We start from the raw sequence: 20,381 nt of genomic DNA on the forward strand, positions 1-20,381 counted from the left end.
TGTTTCTCACCATCCCCTCCTTCCATTTCTCCTCCTTCCCCTTTACCCTCCCATCCTCCCCCCTTCCCCTCTCCCTAGCCCATCCTTTCATTTTTCCTCCCCAATTCTCCCCCCCCCCTTTCCCTATGCCCTCCCTACGTATCCCGGTCTTTCCCTTCCATATTCCCTCCCCCTCCTCCAAGTGAATTATTCCCCCAGGTGAGGTATTTGTGGGAAGGGCGTGTTGTCTTCATTATTCCACCTGCCTCTCATCCCTGTTTGTTATAGGGCAGGGGCGATGGCTGGGTGACAGGAGGGATGAGTGGGAGACTGGGAGTGGGTGGGTGAGGTGAGGAATGGGAGTGGATGAGCTAGGGTGAGAGAGAGTGGGTGAAGTGAGGAGAATGGATGAGTGAGTGAGGGTAAGTATGTAAGGTGGACAGAATGGATGAGTTTGAGTGAGACTGAGTGTGTGAGATGGGGAGAGTGGATGAGTTTGGGTGAGGGTGAGTGTGTGGAGAGTGGAGAGAGGGTGAGTTTGGGTGAGAGTGAGTGTTAGAGGTGGAGGGAATGGATGAGTTTGGGTTTGAGTTAGTAGGAGAGTGGTCGAGTTTGGATAGGTGAGCCAGAGAGTGGATTGGTGAATGAAAAGGTTTTGGAATAGAGAAAGTGTGAGAATAAGGAGGTTAGTGGATGGATAGGCGAAAGGGTGGCAAAGATTGAGTGGGACAGGTTTGGATGAAAGAACCAGGAGAGGTGAGGGGAATGGGTGATAGATGGATAAGGATGTAGGTGGGTGAGATATAAGGATGGCTGTGTGAAGGTTGAGAGACGAGGTTTAAGCAAGAAGATTGGGTGAGAGAGCGGATGGGGTGGAATGGACGTGAGAAAATGTGTGAAACATACTCATGACTTTTTTTTCTTTTTTTTTTAAGTTATCAAGTATCTGATTACCGTACCTACAGGTCTGCAAGGTCCTGTGTGTGTGTGTGTGTGTGTGTGTGTGTGTGTGTGTGTGTGTGTGTGTGTGTAATTCCTGTAAGCTAGTAACAGTATATATTGCATTATTTATTGAACTTTATATTTAGAAGAGCAGGGCATTCTTCCATACAAGAGACTATTGATGTCTACGTGAAAATGCTAACGTAGTACGGTATGCAAAATGTACGTGCATCTTTGGGAAAGATGTGGTAGGAAGCCTTCAAAGTTCACGGCAATGACCCTGAGTGAGTGTGTGTGTGTGTGTGTGTGTGTGTGTGTGTGTGTGTGTGAGAGAGAGAGAGAGAGAGAGAGAGAGAGAGAGAGAGAGAGAATCCTAAGTTATGGTTGAGAGAATGAGTAACTGCGGATGGAGTTTTTACACAACGTGAAAAAGTGAGACAGTGAGTAAGTGAGCGAGGGTGAGAAATTGGGTGTGGGAGGGTGTGTTATTGTGAAGATGAGTAAGGTGGGTAAGACTGAGTGTGTGTGTAAGAGGAAGGGTGGTAAGAGTGTACTGACGTGGAAGATATTGGGTAAGATTGCTGGTGTGGAAAAATTGCTTAAGATTATTGGTGTGGGATGTGATTGGAATAAGTTGAAAGAGAGAGAGAGAGAGAGAGAGAGAGAGAGAGATGATGTCACTGGATGTTTATGACGGAGGATGAAAATGGATGCAGCCGTAACATGGATGAGGTTTTGTGTGTGTGTGTGTGTGTGTGTGTGTGTGTGTGTGTGTGTGTGTGTGTGTGTGTGTGTGTGTGTGTGTGTGAACATTTGTGGCTTTAATTTTTTTTAGATCGGTGTTAATCTATTCAACTGAGGTGATTTTTTTTTTTTTTTTACCACATTTCCTCTTGCCATCTCCTACAGTTTTATTCAACGTAGGAGATATTTCTTTTTAAAGGAAGGGTTAGGCTAGATGTAGCTCGTCTTCATTAACCTTTTCAATATATACAAGTGGTCTTATCCATAGTTGAGAATACCGTCTGATGGTAGGATGAACAAAATGTAAGGACGTCATCTTATGAAAACGGCTAACTACAGCGCAAGTGCTAACCTACCATGTCAGTATTATTTTTTTTTTTAAATAACCTGTTGTTAATTTTATTACATTATTATCTGCTTTATAATATGAAATATTAGCTACCGTATAACGTATGATACCGGTATTAGCATATATGCCTTTTTCACGCCATAATATACCCGATAATGAAATTTTGGTGTCGCCTTCAAGGGATGTGTGTAGGTTGCTACTCAATATGCCGTGTATACAGTAATACTGTATATATATATATATATATATATATATATATATATATATATATATATATATATATATATATATATCGGTACCGCATAGGCTATACCGGTATGCACACACACACACACACACACACACACACACACGGCATTTTGTCGATGAGTGTTTTTTTAATTATGTATGTAACTTCGTGTTTATGATGCTGTCAGTAAGCCTGCACTCATCTTGCCCCGTTAATATATCCGTTCTGTTAATTAAATTGTCAGTGGGCTTGTATCCATTCTGCTTTGGAAATTATATAATTATATTTGGGGTCGTAGCTAAGTGAAAAATCTACTGTGTTTATTCATGAGTCTTTCTTACCTATTTAAATGCCATCAGCCTTTGTATATACTCTGCCGCTGTGGCGTTTTTAATGTGGCTGTTTATGTGAGGTAAAAGTGTACATCTAGTTCATGGCGAGCGAGAGGAAAGGATGGATGGATGATCGTCACGGTGGTAGAGGCGAGGAATTCTGGGTGATGGGTCTCATGGCCGCCTTTGTTTACGTTATGGGAGTGACGGGAAAGTCGAGGCCACCGAACTGGATTGGTGTTTCGAGGTGGGAGAGCGGGAGGGACCGAATGTGTGTTTTATAGAGATGTAGATGAAATAAACGAAATACCTGTAAATACGAAAAGAAAAGGGGCCGAAGAAGCTAGGTTATGTTACAGATGTTGACAAAATCAGTAAAAATGAAATAAAATAAAAATACACATAATGCTAATAAAATAAATACCGGTAAATACTACTACTACTACTAATACTAATAATAATAATAAACTGATATACACTGAAGGGGTGCCAGTAGAGGGGATAGCTCTTCTCTGTGGTAGGGGGGCTGTATATCTAATGGTTACTACCCTGTCCTCCATGAACGTACTTTCACCAGCATTCATTTCATCATGTTTTCTTTGGTCGGTGGAAAAGTTCACACAAATTTCCATTACGATCGTCCAGTTAGTTTTATGTAACGAGGCGAACAGGCAGAGGAGAAAGAATCACTTCAGATCTGGGTCAACGTGAACATGAATTTAAATCTTGGTAATCGTATTCGGCTTTATTTTTCTCTCTGGTGGTCACATAAAGGGAACAGGAGAGAAGAAAGTGACGACTGGAATGGCAGGGATGAAAAAACACAAAAACTGGCAAGCGAAAAGACCGAAAATAGAACGAAAAATCATAAGATGCAATAGAGTAATTACCGATAATTAAAACTGGATGTGGAAGAAGGATGGTTGAAACAAACGGAAAATGGAAAATAAACAAGTTCCGTTGAGGCCAAAAGGAAATTGGCAGAAGCAATTGACGATGCAGGTGTGTATGTGGACGTTAATTATTAATAGAAAGGAAGACATATTAAGCATAAGGAAATTAGAGTGAACCATAGAAAATTAGCACGTAAAAATTGAGGATGAATTTGGCAGATGTGAGGGAGGATGAAGGTGTGCGACTGAGGATAGCCTATAAGAGAAAATTGTACGGATGGAAAAAGCAACGATATTAAAGGGAAACAAAATAACAGAGTAAAAAACATTAATTTCGTAGAAGGGAAAGACGATGTGGGTTGATGTTGATTGTAAGTTAACTGAAAAATAAAGCAGACAGAACGGAAAATAATAAGTAAAGATGAAAAGAAGAGGAATTTGATGAAAGTGAAGAAGGATGCAGGTGGATGCTAACAGCTAATATACGGAAATATAATATTAAGGCATGAAAAAAAAAAACAAAAAACATGAACAGTCGAGAAAACAGAAAATAAAGGAGTCAAAATTGAGAGAAGAGTAGCTAATTAGATGAAAATAAGTGCGAATGTAGGTGGAAGTTAATAATAAACAGATAATATGAAAACACGAAGAAATAATGAAAATAGAGCGGAAAGTATAAAATGAAGAAAAATGGAAAGAGGAATTTCGTGGAAGTGAGAGAGGCTGCAGATGGTTTGACGTATATAGATGGTTTCAGGTGGGTGGGTCTATATGTGGAGAGAGAGAGAGAGAGAGAGAGAGAGAGAAATTTCAACATCCTAACAGGCCACTTCCACCTCAGTAGGTTAATTGTCTCGTTCCACGTCATATCTTAACCTATTCAACATCGGGTCATCAACCAACAATTCTCTCCCCCTCTCTCTCTCTCTCTCTCTCTCTCTCTCTCTCTCTCTCTTCCCCCTTGTCCCAATATATTTCTCATCTCCCAACTCACCCCCGCAGCCGCCTGAAATAACCCCTGCCTGAGAGAGAGAGAGAGAGAGAGAGAGAGAGAGACGGGGGGGGGGGGAGTATGGCAGTGCGAGTGAAGGGGAAAAAAGACGAAGGATTTGAGAAAGTAATACCATCAAAAGAACATTTTTAAAAAGAAAGGGATTTTCTTTGTTAAAACGGGACTGATACCCAAGCCTGTTATTTTTCACCATTTTTTACGGATTTGAGTTTTTTTTTTAAATTTGAACCCAGAGAGAGTTGGAGCCGTACAGTATTTCTTTTTTGTTTTCTCTTACGACTTTGCTGTTAATGTTAGTGGTTTTATGGGGGGAAACTTTGGAATTTGTTGAGGCGACTCGTTTGTGGCCACCCCGTACGGGATTTATACGTTTACATGTAGATAGATAGATAGATAGACAGATAAATGGACATGGTGGTTTAGTGTAGAGAGACTGGCATGCCTTATACGGTACGGTAGTGGTTTTACAGACGGTGGTGGTGGAAGTACAGTAAGTGGTTGTGGTGGTGGTAGTTCTTTAATACTGGTAGCACCGGTATGTATGGTAGCTATCTTGGTGGCAGGCCTGTGTGTAATGGTGGTGGTAGTTATTATTGTGGTATCTGATATGGTGGTAATGCTGGTGGGAGAGTTAGTCATGTATGAAAATTGTGGTGGTGGTAGCAGTTCGTTGGCAGTGGTGGAAGTTAGTAGCGTTGGTGGTAGCTGTTAGTATTATTATTATTTTTTTTTCCAGAGGTAATTGTAATTGTGCCGGTATTTATAACCCTTGCAATAACAAAGCTCTTTTAGACTCTTTCCTAAGCTGAGTAACATCGTCTGGCGGTAGGAAGATTAAAATACACAAAAAGACATCCTGATCATGAAAGGGTTGATGGTACTGATTGCCTAGATAGGGTGGTAGTTGTGGTGATGGCCGTGGTGATAAGTGGTGGCTGTCGAGAGTGGCAGCTGTAGCTCTTTCGGTTTAACTCAGGCTAAGATTTTCGTCCATTTACAGCTTATTTCCTGTAGCTCAGTGATAAAATAAGAATACTACGACCGTACATAATTTTCATAGCATTTCTTCATGTCTTGCATCGTAGGATATTCTAGTGTTAAAATCTTGGTAGAGATCGGCATGCAAAATGGGGATATGGCAATTTGGGGCAAGGTTGGGGTAAAAACATTCTAGTTCTGGTGGTTTAGGTGGAACTTGCACTTTTTTTTTTTTAACAATGGGGTCACTCACAACTCGAATGTTTGGTGAAATTCAGTGAGCCTTAGTTATGAGTTAGGAATGAGTCTCTTTGGTTACCAGTCAAATCGACTCTCTAATCTGACCACACCTGGCCATCAAGGGAGGTGAAAGAGGTTAGAGATCTGTGTCAAGTAAAAGTAAACACACTGCAGTAGTGGGGTTACAGGGATACTGACAGGTGTGGTGATAGTAGCGTTCGTTGGTGATAGTGATAGTTATAGAGAGATAATTTGGTAGTTACAGAGATAATGATGTGGTTACTGGACGCTGTAAGAGATAATGTACTTGTAATACCTAGGCAGGCTTAGAATTAATGTCAGGCAGCTCGTAAAAGTGCAGTAATATTCAGGAGATTGTGCGCTTCAGTATTTATGCCTTTGAAAGTATAGGGTGGGCTGGTCTACTGCTGGATAAGTTTAATATAATGAATTTTGAAGTGTTTGGTTAAGTGTAAGGATCGAGTATATTGTTATCAGAGTGTCAAGTGATTAAGGACTTCCAGCAATAAATTTAATATCCTTACTGGTAGCATATTCTTTTTTTTCTCCTGACCTGCACTGCCTGAGTACGTTACCAGACATCAAGATTTTTCTAGTTAGGATGTGTGTGTGTGTGTGTGTGTGTGTGTGTGTGTGTGTGTGTGTGTGTGTGTGTGTGTGTGTGTGTGAAGCTGGAAGTCGTCTGGAGAGAGCAAGAATAAAACAGGTAGCTTCAGTTATAGGCCGTATTATGTACGTCCTACCATTGCAGTGAAAAGATGACTACTGCATAGCTACTTACCGTAAATCTGAGTCTGCTGACAGTCTGGGTATTCTTTGTGCTCATTAAAATAATCTTGAGGTAATCTAAGCAAGAGACAATATAAACCACACCATATCATTTCATTTTCACAATCACACTTACGTACCGTTTTGATAGAAACTGGAAATATTACGCTTGGCTGGATTCATAAGATTATGCTGTACTTTTCTCAGATTATCCACCCAGGTGTTGTCGCTGTTTCGAAACCAGATAAAGATTGACCCTGGAGTTAGCCTGCTTTCCTTGCCGAATGCAACAGTGGACTGGCAAGGCTATCAGCAGTAATAAATGTTCCTTAATTACTAACATATCCATAGTTTGACATGATATCCAAGCGACACGTTCTGTTTATTCTTTCCCCCTTGTTTTTGGTCTACTTGACTCTCCGAATGCAGTAGTAAACTAGTGGACTGGGGAGGCTATCAGTAGTAATTAGCGTGCCCGCAGTTTGACGCGACACCAAAGCGACACGTTCATTTATTATTTCCTCTTGTTTTGTCCACTGAGAAACGTAGTGGGATCGGGCTTCCTGCGGCATTGTGTTCTGCCGATTATGTTAAGATTATCAGCAGCGATTAATTCTTTCTGATTACTAACATGTCCTCTTTCTGACACGACACGAATGACATGTTTGCTTTCTCTTCTCTTCAGTTTGAGACCTAGTGGGATATAAGACCAACATTCTTGTCGGCTGAGACTCTCTAACATCTCTTCCTTAATGATGTATTTTTGGATATGGCTGGGTAATATCTTTTTATGTTATTGATGCGAAGTATGGCGATATTGAAATCATTTATATAACACAGAAGACAGTAAGGCGTAAAATAATCACTTAGGAAAAGGTGTTAGGGAACTTAGCCGACGAGAATAAGGGCTTTATAGGAGACGGTGATATGACCAGTCGACCGAATGTTATCAAGGTTATCAGCAGCAGTTAAAACTCTTAGATTACTAACATATCCAACAGCTTGACAGGACATGAAAGCGACGTTCCCTTTTATCTTCTCCACTGTTTGTTTGTCTTTCAAGCAAGGACGCAAAGGCACTTGTTTTTATGGGATAATAGACGGTTTAGTTTAACATTACTTCATTGATACTACGCAAATTACATCACCTTTAATACTGGTATAAACTCTGAGTCATAACCTGAATTGTTAAACTGAAGGTATGCAGTTAGGGCTAAGATGTAACTTTTTTTTTTTAATGCATAATTCTCAAATCTATTGGTCATTTTTGTCGTGGTGATTTTGTGTGTGTGTGTGTGTGTGTGTGTGTGTGTGTGTGTGTGTGTGTGTGTGTGTGTGTGTGTGTGTTTCTTGTCTCAAAGGGATGTTCTAAGCGGAAATCTGTACACTATTTCGGATAATGGCGTGTTGGCCACCGTAAGTCTGCTGGTGTGGGCAGTCATGATAATAGCCAAGTGTAAATATCGTGGTGGTGGTGGAAGTGGTGGTGGTGGTGGTAGGAGTGGTAGTGGTGAATGCAAACACTATAAAATCTAGTACCAGCCTAAGTTTGGGAATGATGTTGGTGATGTTTTGATGGTGTCATTTAAAGCTAATGATGGTGAAAGAAAGGATGTGATGGTGATTGAGGGGAAATGGTGGTGATAGTAGTGGTGATGGTGACGGGAATGGTGGTGATGGTAACGGTGATACAGTAAATGGTGCTGATGGTAGTGTTGGTGATAGAGGGGAGAGGATTGTGATGGTGATAGGGGAAATGGTGATGGTATTGGTGATGGTGATAGAGAGGTGGTGGTGATGGTGCTGGCAGGGATGTTAGGCAGGGCAGTTTTAGAGCGATCATTGGCTCCTCTGACGTTGTCCCCACATGGCTTGGACTCTCTCTCTCTCTCTCTCTCTCTCTCTCTCTCTCTCTCTCTCTCTCTCTCTCTCTCGCTCGCTCGCTCATCACTCGGGACTGAGGACAAGTCAGGATTTGGATTGCTGGAAAACACATATTGGAAAATTGCAGGAGGGTGGAGAAAAGAAACATGTTGCAGCCCCCTGTAATTTGAGAGAGAGAGAGAGAGAGAGAGAGAGAGAGAGAGAGAGAGAGAGAGAGAGAGAGAGGTGAATGGGGTGACCGTGCAACATGAGACAGTGACTGGTGATTGCAATAACTTTCCCTCATGTGTGTCTGACTGTCTGTCCCACCCCACCTCACCTCCCTAACCTACCTTGGCACATATAAGACATCCTCTCTCACTCATTTCCCATCTCTCATCCCCTGCGCCTCCCTCATTTCCTTCCTTTCTTCTCTATCACCTCCTCCTCCCATTTCATACCTTCTTATCCCTTCCACTCTCTCATTTCTCTCATTGTTATTCCTCTTACCATCCCATCACTTCCTTTCTTCTCATCATCTCGCCTCTTATACAGACTATATCTATCCTTCGTTGATTATCTTACCCTCATCTCTCTCTCATGGATCATAGCTTATATCCTCTTACCCTCCTCTCACCCCTCTCATTTTCACTCGTCTCTTTTTCATCCCTCCCTTACCCGTATTACACCCTCTCACTCCTCTCATTCCTTTCCTCCTTACCCTCTCATCTCCCTTTCGCTCCTTCCCACTTTATCTCTTAACCTGTCACCTGTTTTTCTCTCACTTATTCCTTTCACCTCTTCATCTCCTTCACATACCACACCAGTTTCATCATCATCATCATCAGTTCTTCCTCGCCTAATACACTATCTCGTCCCCTTCTCCTTACCCCCTCCTCTCACTTTCACCCCTCACTACCCTCTCACCTCCCACTCACCCCTCACTTCCCTCACCTCCCACTCGCCCCTCACTTCCCTCTCACCTCCCACTCACCCCTCACTTCCCTCACCTCCCACTCACCCCTCACTTCCCTCACCTCCCACTCGCCTCTCACTTCCCTCCCACTCACCTCCCACTCACCCCTCACTTCCCTCCCACCTCCCACTCACCCCTCACTTCCCTCTCACCCCCTCTCCTTTCCCTCTATGGTCTTATCTGTCCTTCCTTGGCCCACCTTGGCACATATACCCTCGCTGAACCCCTTCTTACCACCCATCCCTCCCTTCCCTCTCATACCCCTTCCCCTTCCCCAACCCCCTCTTTTTCTTTCCTCCCCTCCTCCCCTTCCCTAACCCTTTCTCTCTCTCTTCCCTCTCCTCCTCCCCTTCCCTAACCCTTTCTCTTTCTCTTCCCTCCCCTCCTCCCCTTCCCTAACCCTTTTTTCTTTCTTCCCTCCCCTCCTCTGCCCACCCTTTCTTTCCCCCTCATCACCCTACCTTCCCGTCCCCTTCGCTGTCACCCCTTCCACCTTACTTTGGCATATTCCCCCCCCCCTCTGTCTCTGTCATCCAAGGTTATCTAAAACGAGACTGGAGATAACAGTACGTGTATATAAGATGTTGATACAGAGAAAGAGAGAGAGAGAGAGAGAGAGAGGAAAAACGATAAAACTCTTGCCCAGCGTTAAGTATTCCCAAGGTATTACACAGTCTTGTCCCCAATAAATATTTACCTTTACTATATATGCTTTATTTAAGTAGACGTAAAATCTGTCATCTCTCCATCCTGAATGCTGAGCTATAACGAGAGATAAACACTAGATTTTGGTGCCAGTCACGAAGAAGTGCTACTGAAGGACGAATATCTCCGCCAGGTTAAGGTGAAGGAAGTATAGACTTGGCCGTGTATGTATTCTTGCTGAAAACCTCCTCCTTTGCGACTTATTCTCCCAGTTAATCTCTTAATATCTTTTTATATGTTGCTGATGCAGTCTGTGTCGATACTGAAAAGATAAATGGAATACAAAAGGAATGTTTAAGGTGTAATATGGACAAATAAATCGCTAAGGAGGGGGTGCTGCGAAATCTGTGCTAATGAGGATACGGATCGTTATAATAAAGTTGGCGTGTGTGGAAAGGAATATTAATTAATGGAAATGGTTGTAATTAGTTAAGTAATGACCCCCCCCTCTCTCTCTCTCTCTCTCTCTCAGCAGTTTATGTACCGCCATTTTTTTTTTTTTTTTTTTTTCATTTTAGATAGCTTATTGGAGAGAGAGAGAGAGAGAGAGTCACTCCATCATCATTAATCACCTTCATCCACCACCTTTGCCCCGTGCATTCCAATCGCCTGTCTGCCGCCACTCTCTCCTACCAACATTTCCATTATAAACATTCTGACTACCAACATATAGCCTCATCAACATCTGTGAACATGTTGACAACCAGCATGAACCCTACAAACCTTCCTATAAACATTCTGACAACAAGGCTTTTACCAACATTATGGGTAGCTACAGGTATAAACATTTAAAACAACCAACATTAGACCTATGAACATTTCTGTAAATATTCAGATAACCACAATTGCCTTATCAACATTACAAAGACCGTACTAATATAAACATTCTAAAATTCACCATCACATCAGTCAACATTTCTCTGAACATTCTGACAGTCACGATTCTCTCTTACATAATTACCAGTATAAACATTCTAACCACCAGTAGACCTGTTAACATTTCTATAAACATCTTGACAACCACGGCTCTCCTTCCAACATTAGACCTATCAGCAACCCTAGTATGAACATTCTGACAACCAAGAGTTTCCTAGTATAAACATTCTAGCAACCATTTCCTTAGTATAAACAAACATCTGACAACCAACACTCCTAGTATACAACATTCTGACAACCAACATCTTCCTAGTATGAACATTCTGACAACCAACATTTTCCTAGTATATATAAATATTCTGATAACCATTTTGCGTTTGACTTTGGAGTGACATTCTTATCAACCACTATCACACCACAAGCATCACTCTTATCTCTCACCTTCACTACCGATATCTTTCTTTCACCTTGATCTAGATTGTCGTCCTTTTGTTGTTTATTTCACGTAGCTCAGTGGTAGAAAAAAAAAAGGCAATATTACAGCTCTACATCTCTTCCATCGCACTTCTTCGTGACTACCATCATATTCGTGTTTTATTGTTTCAACTCAGCACTGAAGATGACGATATGGATATTTTAGGCCAAGTTAGTGTAAAAAGAGTATAGGTATTGAAAACTATATAATAAGCCTGCCACCTTAACAACATCCTTATCTGTCACTACCATACCAAACGCATCATCCCTCCTACCACCATCGCAACCACACTATCTACCAGTATTCTCATCTACCACCATCACACAACACACACACCTCCCTCTTCCTCTACCATCATCGCTACCACCATAACAACGAATATTTTCTACCACTATCGTTTACCATCGCCGACCCCTATCACTCTTTGTGCCACCATCCCTACCACTATCACGATACTATCACCATTCCTACCAACATCCCATACCATCACTACCACCACTGCTACCACAATCCCCTACCACCATCATCCTTGCGCCCATAGATATTAATTTGCCTCGTCCTTTCTCTTCCCTAACCTTGACCTGGCTCTCTCTCTCTCTCTCTCTCTCTCTCTCACACATTCTGGACCTTGCTCACCTAATTTCTAGTGGGAATTGATTTACGATAAGGGTGATGACAATGATGATGATGGTAATATATTGTCGATGGTAATGATGTTACTTAGACGGAAGATGATAATTAGAATGATGATGATAATGATGATTCTTATAGTTCAGAATGTTTGTGATGATTACGATAATGATGATGGCTAGTAAGATAATCCCATACCATTACAGTTACTTCAGAGACCAGTGGTGAAAACAGTGAGGATGAACTATCGAGTGTGTTTCTCCTCACAACCAACACGGGTACCCAAAGCCTCAAGCCACAGATGGGCCAAATGATACTATATTAACGAGTGTGTTAGAATCCTGATGCTGATATAGATAGCAGTATGTGTTTTCCATATCCCACTATCAGGGGTCACCGTAATTTAATGCTGATAGTGCATTAATTAATGTGTTTCTGTCCTACAAAGAGCAGGAGTCACCGAAGCCTGATGAGAGACATGGATGACATATATATTAATGCCTTTGATGTTCTTGCTGTTATTGTTGTAGTAGTAGTTGTTGTTGTTCATCCAGGTTCTTCTGAAACGTGAACCCTGTGGACTGCAGGCTAAAGTTGTCCTTCGTCTACAGTCCACTATCCTTCTTTTGGGGGAGAGGGAGGAAGATGAGGGATGCTTGTACAACTGTGCAGTGAAGCCGGTAAATTATCCGAATGTTACCACATGAAAGGATCCCTGTCGAGCACCAACGAATATGATGGATGATATAAAAATATGGTTCTAAGTATTTTTCCACACACTTTCACTAGAAGTACCCAAAGCCTCATGCGACAGATGACCAGGTGGTGATATTTGTAAAAGTATATGTTGGAATGATAGCCAGAATGATGAAGATAACGTACCGGTACTAATGTTTTTCTTCATGCTATCACCGAGGGAACCTGACACCTCATGCCACAAAAGAACCACATGATATATTAGTAACAGCAAGTAAGAATGATGGCTAGGATGATGATGATGAGGAGGAGGAGGAAAATCAATCAATCATTTCCTGTGGCACCCTCGGGGATGCATAGGGCCTCGATGAACTCACACCACCACATCCTATCTTGTGCTAACTCCTCAAGATCTCCCCAACACTCATCTCCAGCTTCCCGTTTCTTTGTCCTCACCCACGTCTCTTTTGGCCTTCCTCTACCTCTCCTACCAAGTGCCACCCACCCTGGTGTACCTCGTACTATTCCCTGTCTCCTATACACATGTCCTAGCCACTTCCATCGTGAGAATCTAACTTATTCATCGATCGGCTGCACTCCCGTTATTTCTCTAATTCTACTATTTGGTATCCTTTCCCACCACTTAACTCCTAATATTCTTCTAAGTGCTTTATTTTCAAACACCAAGAATTTATTTTCCATAGTCACTGTGCTGTACCAAGACTTGTGTCCATAAATTAAGATACTCCTAACCATTACCTTATAAAGTTTGATTTTTGTATGCACAGAAAAATTGTTATTATTCCAAATATTTTTAAGCATTCCCATTGCCTGATTAGCCTTCTTTAACCTTTCCTCGAATTCAAAGTTCAAAGAACCATCCTTGGCTAAATAAGTACCTAAATATTTAAACCTATCAACTTGCTTTACAACTATACCTCCAATTACACATTCCTCCGCATTTTCCATATTCATATTGATTATTTCAGTTTTTCCACAATTAATAACCAAACCCACCTTGCGACCTTCACTCACCAAACAGTCCAACACTCTCTGCATCTCTTCTGGCCCATCACAAATCAAAACTATATCATCTGCATAATCTAAATCCAAAAGTTTCCTGTTCTCTCCCCAAAGTATACCTGCACCGGTTTCTGTTCCAACGCGTTTCATAATGTAATCAATGACCAATATAAATAGTAAAGGCGATAGAACACCACCTTGAATTACTCCGGACTTGACTTCAAACGAATCACTCAGACAACCATCAACCATCACTTTACAAAATGTGTCCTCATGCATGTTCATAATGACCCTCACAAACTCCTCTGGTATTCCATAATGTCTCATGATCTTCCCCATAGTCTCTCTCGAAACACTATCAAAAGCCTTTTCAAAATCAACAAAACAAAGACTTAACGGTACTCTCATTTCATTAACTTGCTGCATCAAATGCCTAACTATAAAGATATGATCATTGCAACCACGTCCCTTTCTAAAACCAGCCTGTTCATCCCTCAGAATACCCTCAGCCACCGGCTCCAACCTATTTAACAACACTCTACTGAAAACTTTCAAAGCTATCGGTGACAAAGAGATTCCCCTCCAATTACCACATTCACTCAGGTCTCCCTTCTTCGGAACTTTAACAATTACACCATTCTTCCAAACTGATGGTAGTAACCCCGTCACCCATATCTTATTGAATAGCTTGGTCAAGATCATTATTAATCTATCCCCCTCCACTTTAAACATTTCCGGAAATAAACCATCCTCCCCTGGTGCCTTATTATTCTTTAACTGTTTTACTGCTTTCTCCACTTCTGCAAGCCTCAACTCTCCTGTTTCTATATTTAAATCTTCCTGAGCAGACGGTATATCCTCCTCTGGTGGTATTGGTCTATTAAGAACTGTCTCAAAATGCTCTTTCCATCTATTTTTAATATCTCGATCTTTGGTCAATAAATTTCCTTCCCTGCCTCTAACTGGTATTTCCTTGCGTTTACCTGCATTACCACTCAGTTCTCTAATCGATTCATATGCTATTCTTTGACTCTGTCCATCATTTTTGTTTATTAAGATTTCAGTCTCTGCAACCTTTTCATCCACACATCTTCTTTTATCTCTCCTAGCTAACCTTCTTACTTCTGAATTCAAACTCCAGTACGCAGCTCTTGCTAATTCAATCTCTCGTTCATCAACGCATTGCATCTCACTCCTCAATTTAGCCTCACCTGATTTTTTCCCTTCATGCTTTCACCAGGGGGACCCGGAACCTCATGCGTCAGATGGACCAGATGATGTCCAGCATGATGCGGGACCCCTTCGAGGACGACCCCTTCTTCAGTGGTGGGGGTCTGGCGGCCATCACAGCGGGGCCTTCACACTCGGCCTCCACCAGCGCCCTCGTGCCCAGACACCACCAGCACCAGCAGCAGAGGATGAGGAGAGCGTCGGACCCATTCTCGGCCCTGGGCATTCCTTCCATCGCCAATATGATGTCTTCCATTGTGAGTACGCCTAAACATCCCTCCAGATATTATTTAGGTCTGATTGCATATTTCACGCAAGGATTCTCTCTCTCTCTCTCTCTCTCTCTCTCTCTCTCTCTCTCTCTGCATCATCAACATGGTCATAACCGGATCTCTTCGCCAGGGAGGGTTCAGGTGTTCGTGATAAATCAATAAGGCAATTAGGACAGGTTGGCGGGAGAGTTGGCATTTAGAGAAAAGGACTCAAGCTCCGCCAATTCAATTACTGGGAGAAAATTTGAACTTTCATTCGCTTCATTACGGGACAGTCGCTGAGTTCACCTGTTATGCACGCGCACGCACGCACGCACACACACACACACACACACACACACACACACACACACAATATGTAGACAGTCAAGGTCCAGGCAAGCGCATACATGCACACACGTAAACACACATGCACGTCACACTTAAACCCAGGCACACAAACACCTACCTATACATTACAAAGCAGACCACAGAAGGAAGCACAGGATATATACACACACACACATACATTCACATACACACCACAACTTATGAGACCCTGTATGTTACTGTACTGCACATCCTCGCTCACATGCTTAGTATGCATAGGCTATCCAGCTCACATCATACTCAGTAAAAGTTTTCCTTCTGTGTGTACCCTCTTTCTAATCCCAGTCCTCTCATGTAACCTCCATTAGGGTGGTTTGTGGGTTGGGAAAGTACTAGTGGACTATATTACTCTTTCACTGTGAGGGGGAAGGGGGGGAAATACGTGTACAGTCGCCAGCATAAGTTCGGTCATCCTTATACTTCTCTCTCTCCTTGGGCTTTGGATATCAGTATGTTGAAGCCGCAGCAACCGGACCTCATAGCCACAAATATCACGAGACAAGGAAGAGGCATTAGGGAGCCCTCTAAGTCCACGGGAAAGGCTCTTAGAATGATGCTTTGTTTATTTAAGATCAAAGCGAGAGAATAAGCAACAGGGAATGCAGGGAATGCGTTGAGTGCCAGGTGTGTGTGTGTGTGTGTGTGTGTGTGTGTGTGTGTGTGTGTGTGAGAGAGAGAGAGAGAATCACTCAACAATTATTACTTTTCACATCGCTTCATATGACAATTTAATGCTCTTTTCAAGGTCGTACTGGGAACCCACGAGAGAGAGAGAGAGAGAGAGAGAGAAGGCTGTGTGTGTGTGTGTGTGTGTGTGTGTGTGTTAGAGGGAAGGGGGGGGCATTTCTCACCATCTCCCTTTTAATCATTACCCCATAAAGAAAGTATTCCTGATATCCTTTTCTTGCGTCATCACAACAACAGGATATTTAATACAGTGTGCCAAGGCCTCTGAGGAATCTATACGTTTTGCAACATTTCCTGAGTAGAGGGTGTTGTAATAGGACGTGTAGAATTGATTACACCCTCTCACTGCATGACTCTCTCTCTCTCTCTCTCTCTCTCTCTCTCTCTCTTTCTCTCAGGTAATTACACATCGTGGAAGACAAACACGACTTTATTCCCAGCCTAGAGGATATTGTGAAGTTTCGGTGAGCATACTAATCCCATACAGTAAAGTGAGATTGTAATTTCTTCTTACCTTCTACAAACGTAATTACAGGTAGAGAAACAGATAACAGCAGTCGTTCCTTGTTTTGCCTGAAAAAAATACACAAATGACGAAAAACATACGAAAGTCTTATCTAAACTATAAGAACGTGTCCTTTGTGCTTCGACTTTTCCACAGTGAATGAGTGAGCGAATAATTCCCAGTGACAGACAGCAAAGTTGATATGGCATTATGTTAGGATCTGAGGGTAGAGTAAGGGAGGACACGGCAGAGGATAATTGGAAGCTAAAGGGCGGATTTTAACCTAGGTGAAGGATATGGAACGCCAATGGGAAGTCCGTAAACCGAATGTCTAACCTGATAGAAGTAGATGGAAAATAAAGGCCGAGGGAACACAAAAATATCACGAAGAGAGGCAGGACGGAAGAAAGTACGGACAGAAACTGGAGACGAAATGGCCCCTTTAGTCGCCTCTTACGACAAGCAGGTATACTGGGGAGGTATTCTCTCCCCTCGCTCCCCAGGGGGCTTAACCTTTGGAAGATATGGCGCCGGAGGATTCGTATTACGCATGTTAAGCTACATCTCATTTACCCGTCAGTATTCGTATTTCAGGGTCGTATTTTGAGTGTCAGGAAACTACGTAGCACCTCTTCTTTAGCGATTTATTTTGTTTAGAAATTTTTTCCGTCGTATTACTGAAGCAAATTCTACAGTACTCTGACTTGGCCCAAAATTGCCATATCTCCATCTGGAATACGGAGTTGTAACAAAAGAGCAATAGTGGAATATGATGCTGATCACGAAGAAGTGCTATGGTAAGGATCTAGAGCTATAGTACTTTCTGTCATTGAGCTAACGGGGAAAAAATGCTAAATGACGAAAATTGCTAAGGTGAAAGAGCTACGGCAATACATAAACAACATTAGATTATCTGTAGAATAAGCAAAGTAAATCGCCAGTGAAGTAAAATAAGCTTTGTGAAGATCCTTGCTTGTAAAAATATGTATTGGTGTTATGTAACGATACCTAGCGTGCCTGTAAGGATAAACACACACACACACACACACACACACACACACACACACACACACACACACACACACACACTAACCTACCCCAGTAAACTGAGGCTCGAGTTTAGCTAAAGGTGAAGGTCGTGTAATACCGGTTTAGGCTTAGTCCTCCCCACAAAAAAATAATAAAATGAACCAAACAGATGTTAAATATATTAATGATAGTAATAATAGTAATAATAATAATAATAATAACAATAATAATAATAATTTTAACAGTAATAATAGCATCATCATCATAATCAACATCATTATCACAGTCACATATCCCATGCACTGATTAAATGAATACATGCAGAACAAGGCCCTATTGTCCCCAGAGACGTGAATCAAAGGTATGAGAAGTCCCATGCACAATCTCTCCCTTTTGAATCACGGAAGCTACAAGGCTGAGGGCAATACGCGTGCTGGAGGATGGCATTCCTTTATCAGTACACTGAGGGAGATTTTAAGCCCCTCCCTGTTTTCTACCCTTTTTATTTGCCGTATCAGAAACACAGAAAATTGGTGCACCCTCCCCCTCACCATTTTCCTTTTCCTCGGCGATAATGGGAATGAATTGCACGGTGTGATAATGCAAACATAATTATTACCATGGTCAGAATGTGTTAGGCTGCTAGGTTTTCCACTGTAGACTTCATCAGTTGTTTGTTGCTGTAGGTAATTATTTACTGCGTGTATCACTGAATATAACACTGGGGAGGAGGAGGGATCTCAAAAATATCACCCATCGACCTCTCCAACACTAAGGATTTAGTCACTGGCGGCCGAACAGATAGATTTGGAAGTGACAGAGCAACTAAGTGGAAATGTGAGAGGGACTCGGTACCTAGAACAGCGTTCGCTGTATTTGCTAGGCCCTGATGTAAAGGCACGACTGAACCACATGTCACTCAGTAATACGAAGGTATAGGGTAAGGGATTGGAGGAGGGCGAGTGGCCACATAACCCCCTCCTTCAGTCCATAAAGATCCTGAGTATTCAGGCAGGGGCCTGGCAGAGGGCAGTGTGCTACTGATACCAGACGTCTGCAACTTGAAAAAAATAGTAGCATTTGCTTCTGTTCAGTTACCTGTCATTTTTTAGTTGTATCTTTTGGGGCAATGAACACGATTCACATAAGAGGTCTTGTCCTACAGTACGACAATACAGGTGCAGTCTGGCTGACAGGCACCAGGCTGCACATGTAAATAGGGCCTGAAAAGGTCACCAAAAGAACCCTTAGCTGAGGTATGTTCAGGTAACATCCCACCTAGCATCCTACTAGACACAGAAGATTGCGGAGCCTCCGTGGGGGCTCTGGTTTGGACCAGTTTTTTGTTTGGTGCAATAACTTTTGTGACTCGGAGACAGAGGTGACAGTAGGCTGGACCCCGCCATTAACAAGCAAAAAATCTCTACTCGCAGTGGGATTCGAACGTGCCTCAGCCCGTCCCAGCCAGAGCGCGGCACATCAACGTTAACCCTAGCACATGAACATTTTCTGTGCTACCCAGGAGAGTGAGAGAACGGCGGTGTGTACTCAGTTTTTACAGGGAACTATTTTTAACGGTGGCCTTGCTTTCGGACTCCAGAGACCTTGATGTATTCCTAGTAGCCGGAAGAGGGTCAGGTATGTTACTTAGGTGGGTTTAACATTTGCCTGACTTGTTAATTCAAGGTGGCACACTGTTACCTCGTTAATTGTGTTGATAAATTGTTGTTAAGTAATCAAACGAATACGTGTGTGTGTGTGTGTGTGTGTGTGTGTGTGTGTGTGTGTGTGTGTGTGTGTGTGAGAGAGAGAGAGAGAGAGAGAGAGAGAGAGAGAGATTTTTACTTTTATATTTTTTTTCATGTGACTAGAAAGTTGTTTACCCATATTGCTCCGATTTACCTTCATTATATTTGTTTAACCTTTTTGTCTGTGGGTTAAGTTGCTGCGGTTCACATTCAATTAGCTCTCTCTCTCTCTCTAACAGTGCCAGGGGTGAAGGGTGGTCTCCCGTGATGTAAATAATACGTACTATGGTAGCTTAATGTGTACGTAAAAGGAGGTAATGGAGGATTGCCTGATGCCTATTAATCCTGCACTTTGATGGTGACACTAAGTATATCCTGTGACGACCCTTAGATATTTTTCATGCGGAGTTAGAATAATGGGTGACTATTCTTAGGTTATAATTATTGTCGTAATTGCTAGATGATTTAATTCAATAACCTGTATTTTGAGCGATGGAGAAGTAGCACGTCTTTCATAGCGATGTTTTTGTGAATTACACCCTAACATTCTCTTGTATGTTTAGATTGTTTTAATACTGACACAGCCTGCATAAAGAAAGAAAAAAAAACGTAAGATGATGTTGAGGAGTAATATCTAGAATAAATCGCCAAGGAAAAGATCTGAAGTTATCTCCGAAGTCACTAGAATTCGACCCTAGAAAGACACCTTTAGTTAAATGGATGTTACCTCCCCTGGTGACCTAAATGTCTCGGCATTCGGATGCTGACGTCACTTGATGAGCAGACAAGGAACTGTTGAGATGGATGTGC

General features: G+C 42.2%; 1 protein-coding gene across 2 annotated transcripts in view; it reads left to right on the plus strand.

Moving 5' to 3' along the window:
* Mlf (myeloid leukemia factor) overlaps positions 1-20,381 on the plus strand; it is a 43,498-nt gene that overhangs the window by 3,016 nt on the left and 20,101 nt on the right. For both annotated transcript variants that reach the window (XM_080275865.1, XM_080275866.1), the window contains exon 2: positions 14,972-15,218. In XM_080275865.1, the coding sequence (XP_080131991.1) occupies positions 14,972-15,218 (247 nt within the window). The remainder of the gene's footprint in view (positions 1-14,971; positions 15,219-20,381) is intronic.

Source organism: Coenobita brevimanus, chromosome 63 (genome assembly GCF_032717465.1).
Source record: "Coenobita brevimanus isolate Jiangsu-jjx chromosome 63, ASM3271746v2, whole genome shotgun sequence".
NCBI lineage: Eukaryota > Metazoa > Arthropoda > Malacostraca > Decapoda > Coenobitidae > Coenobita > Coenobita brevimanus.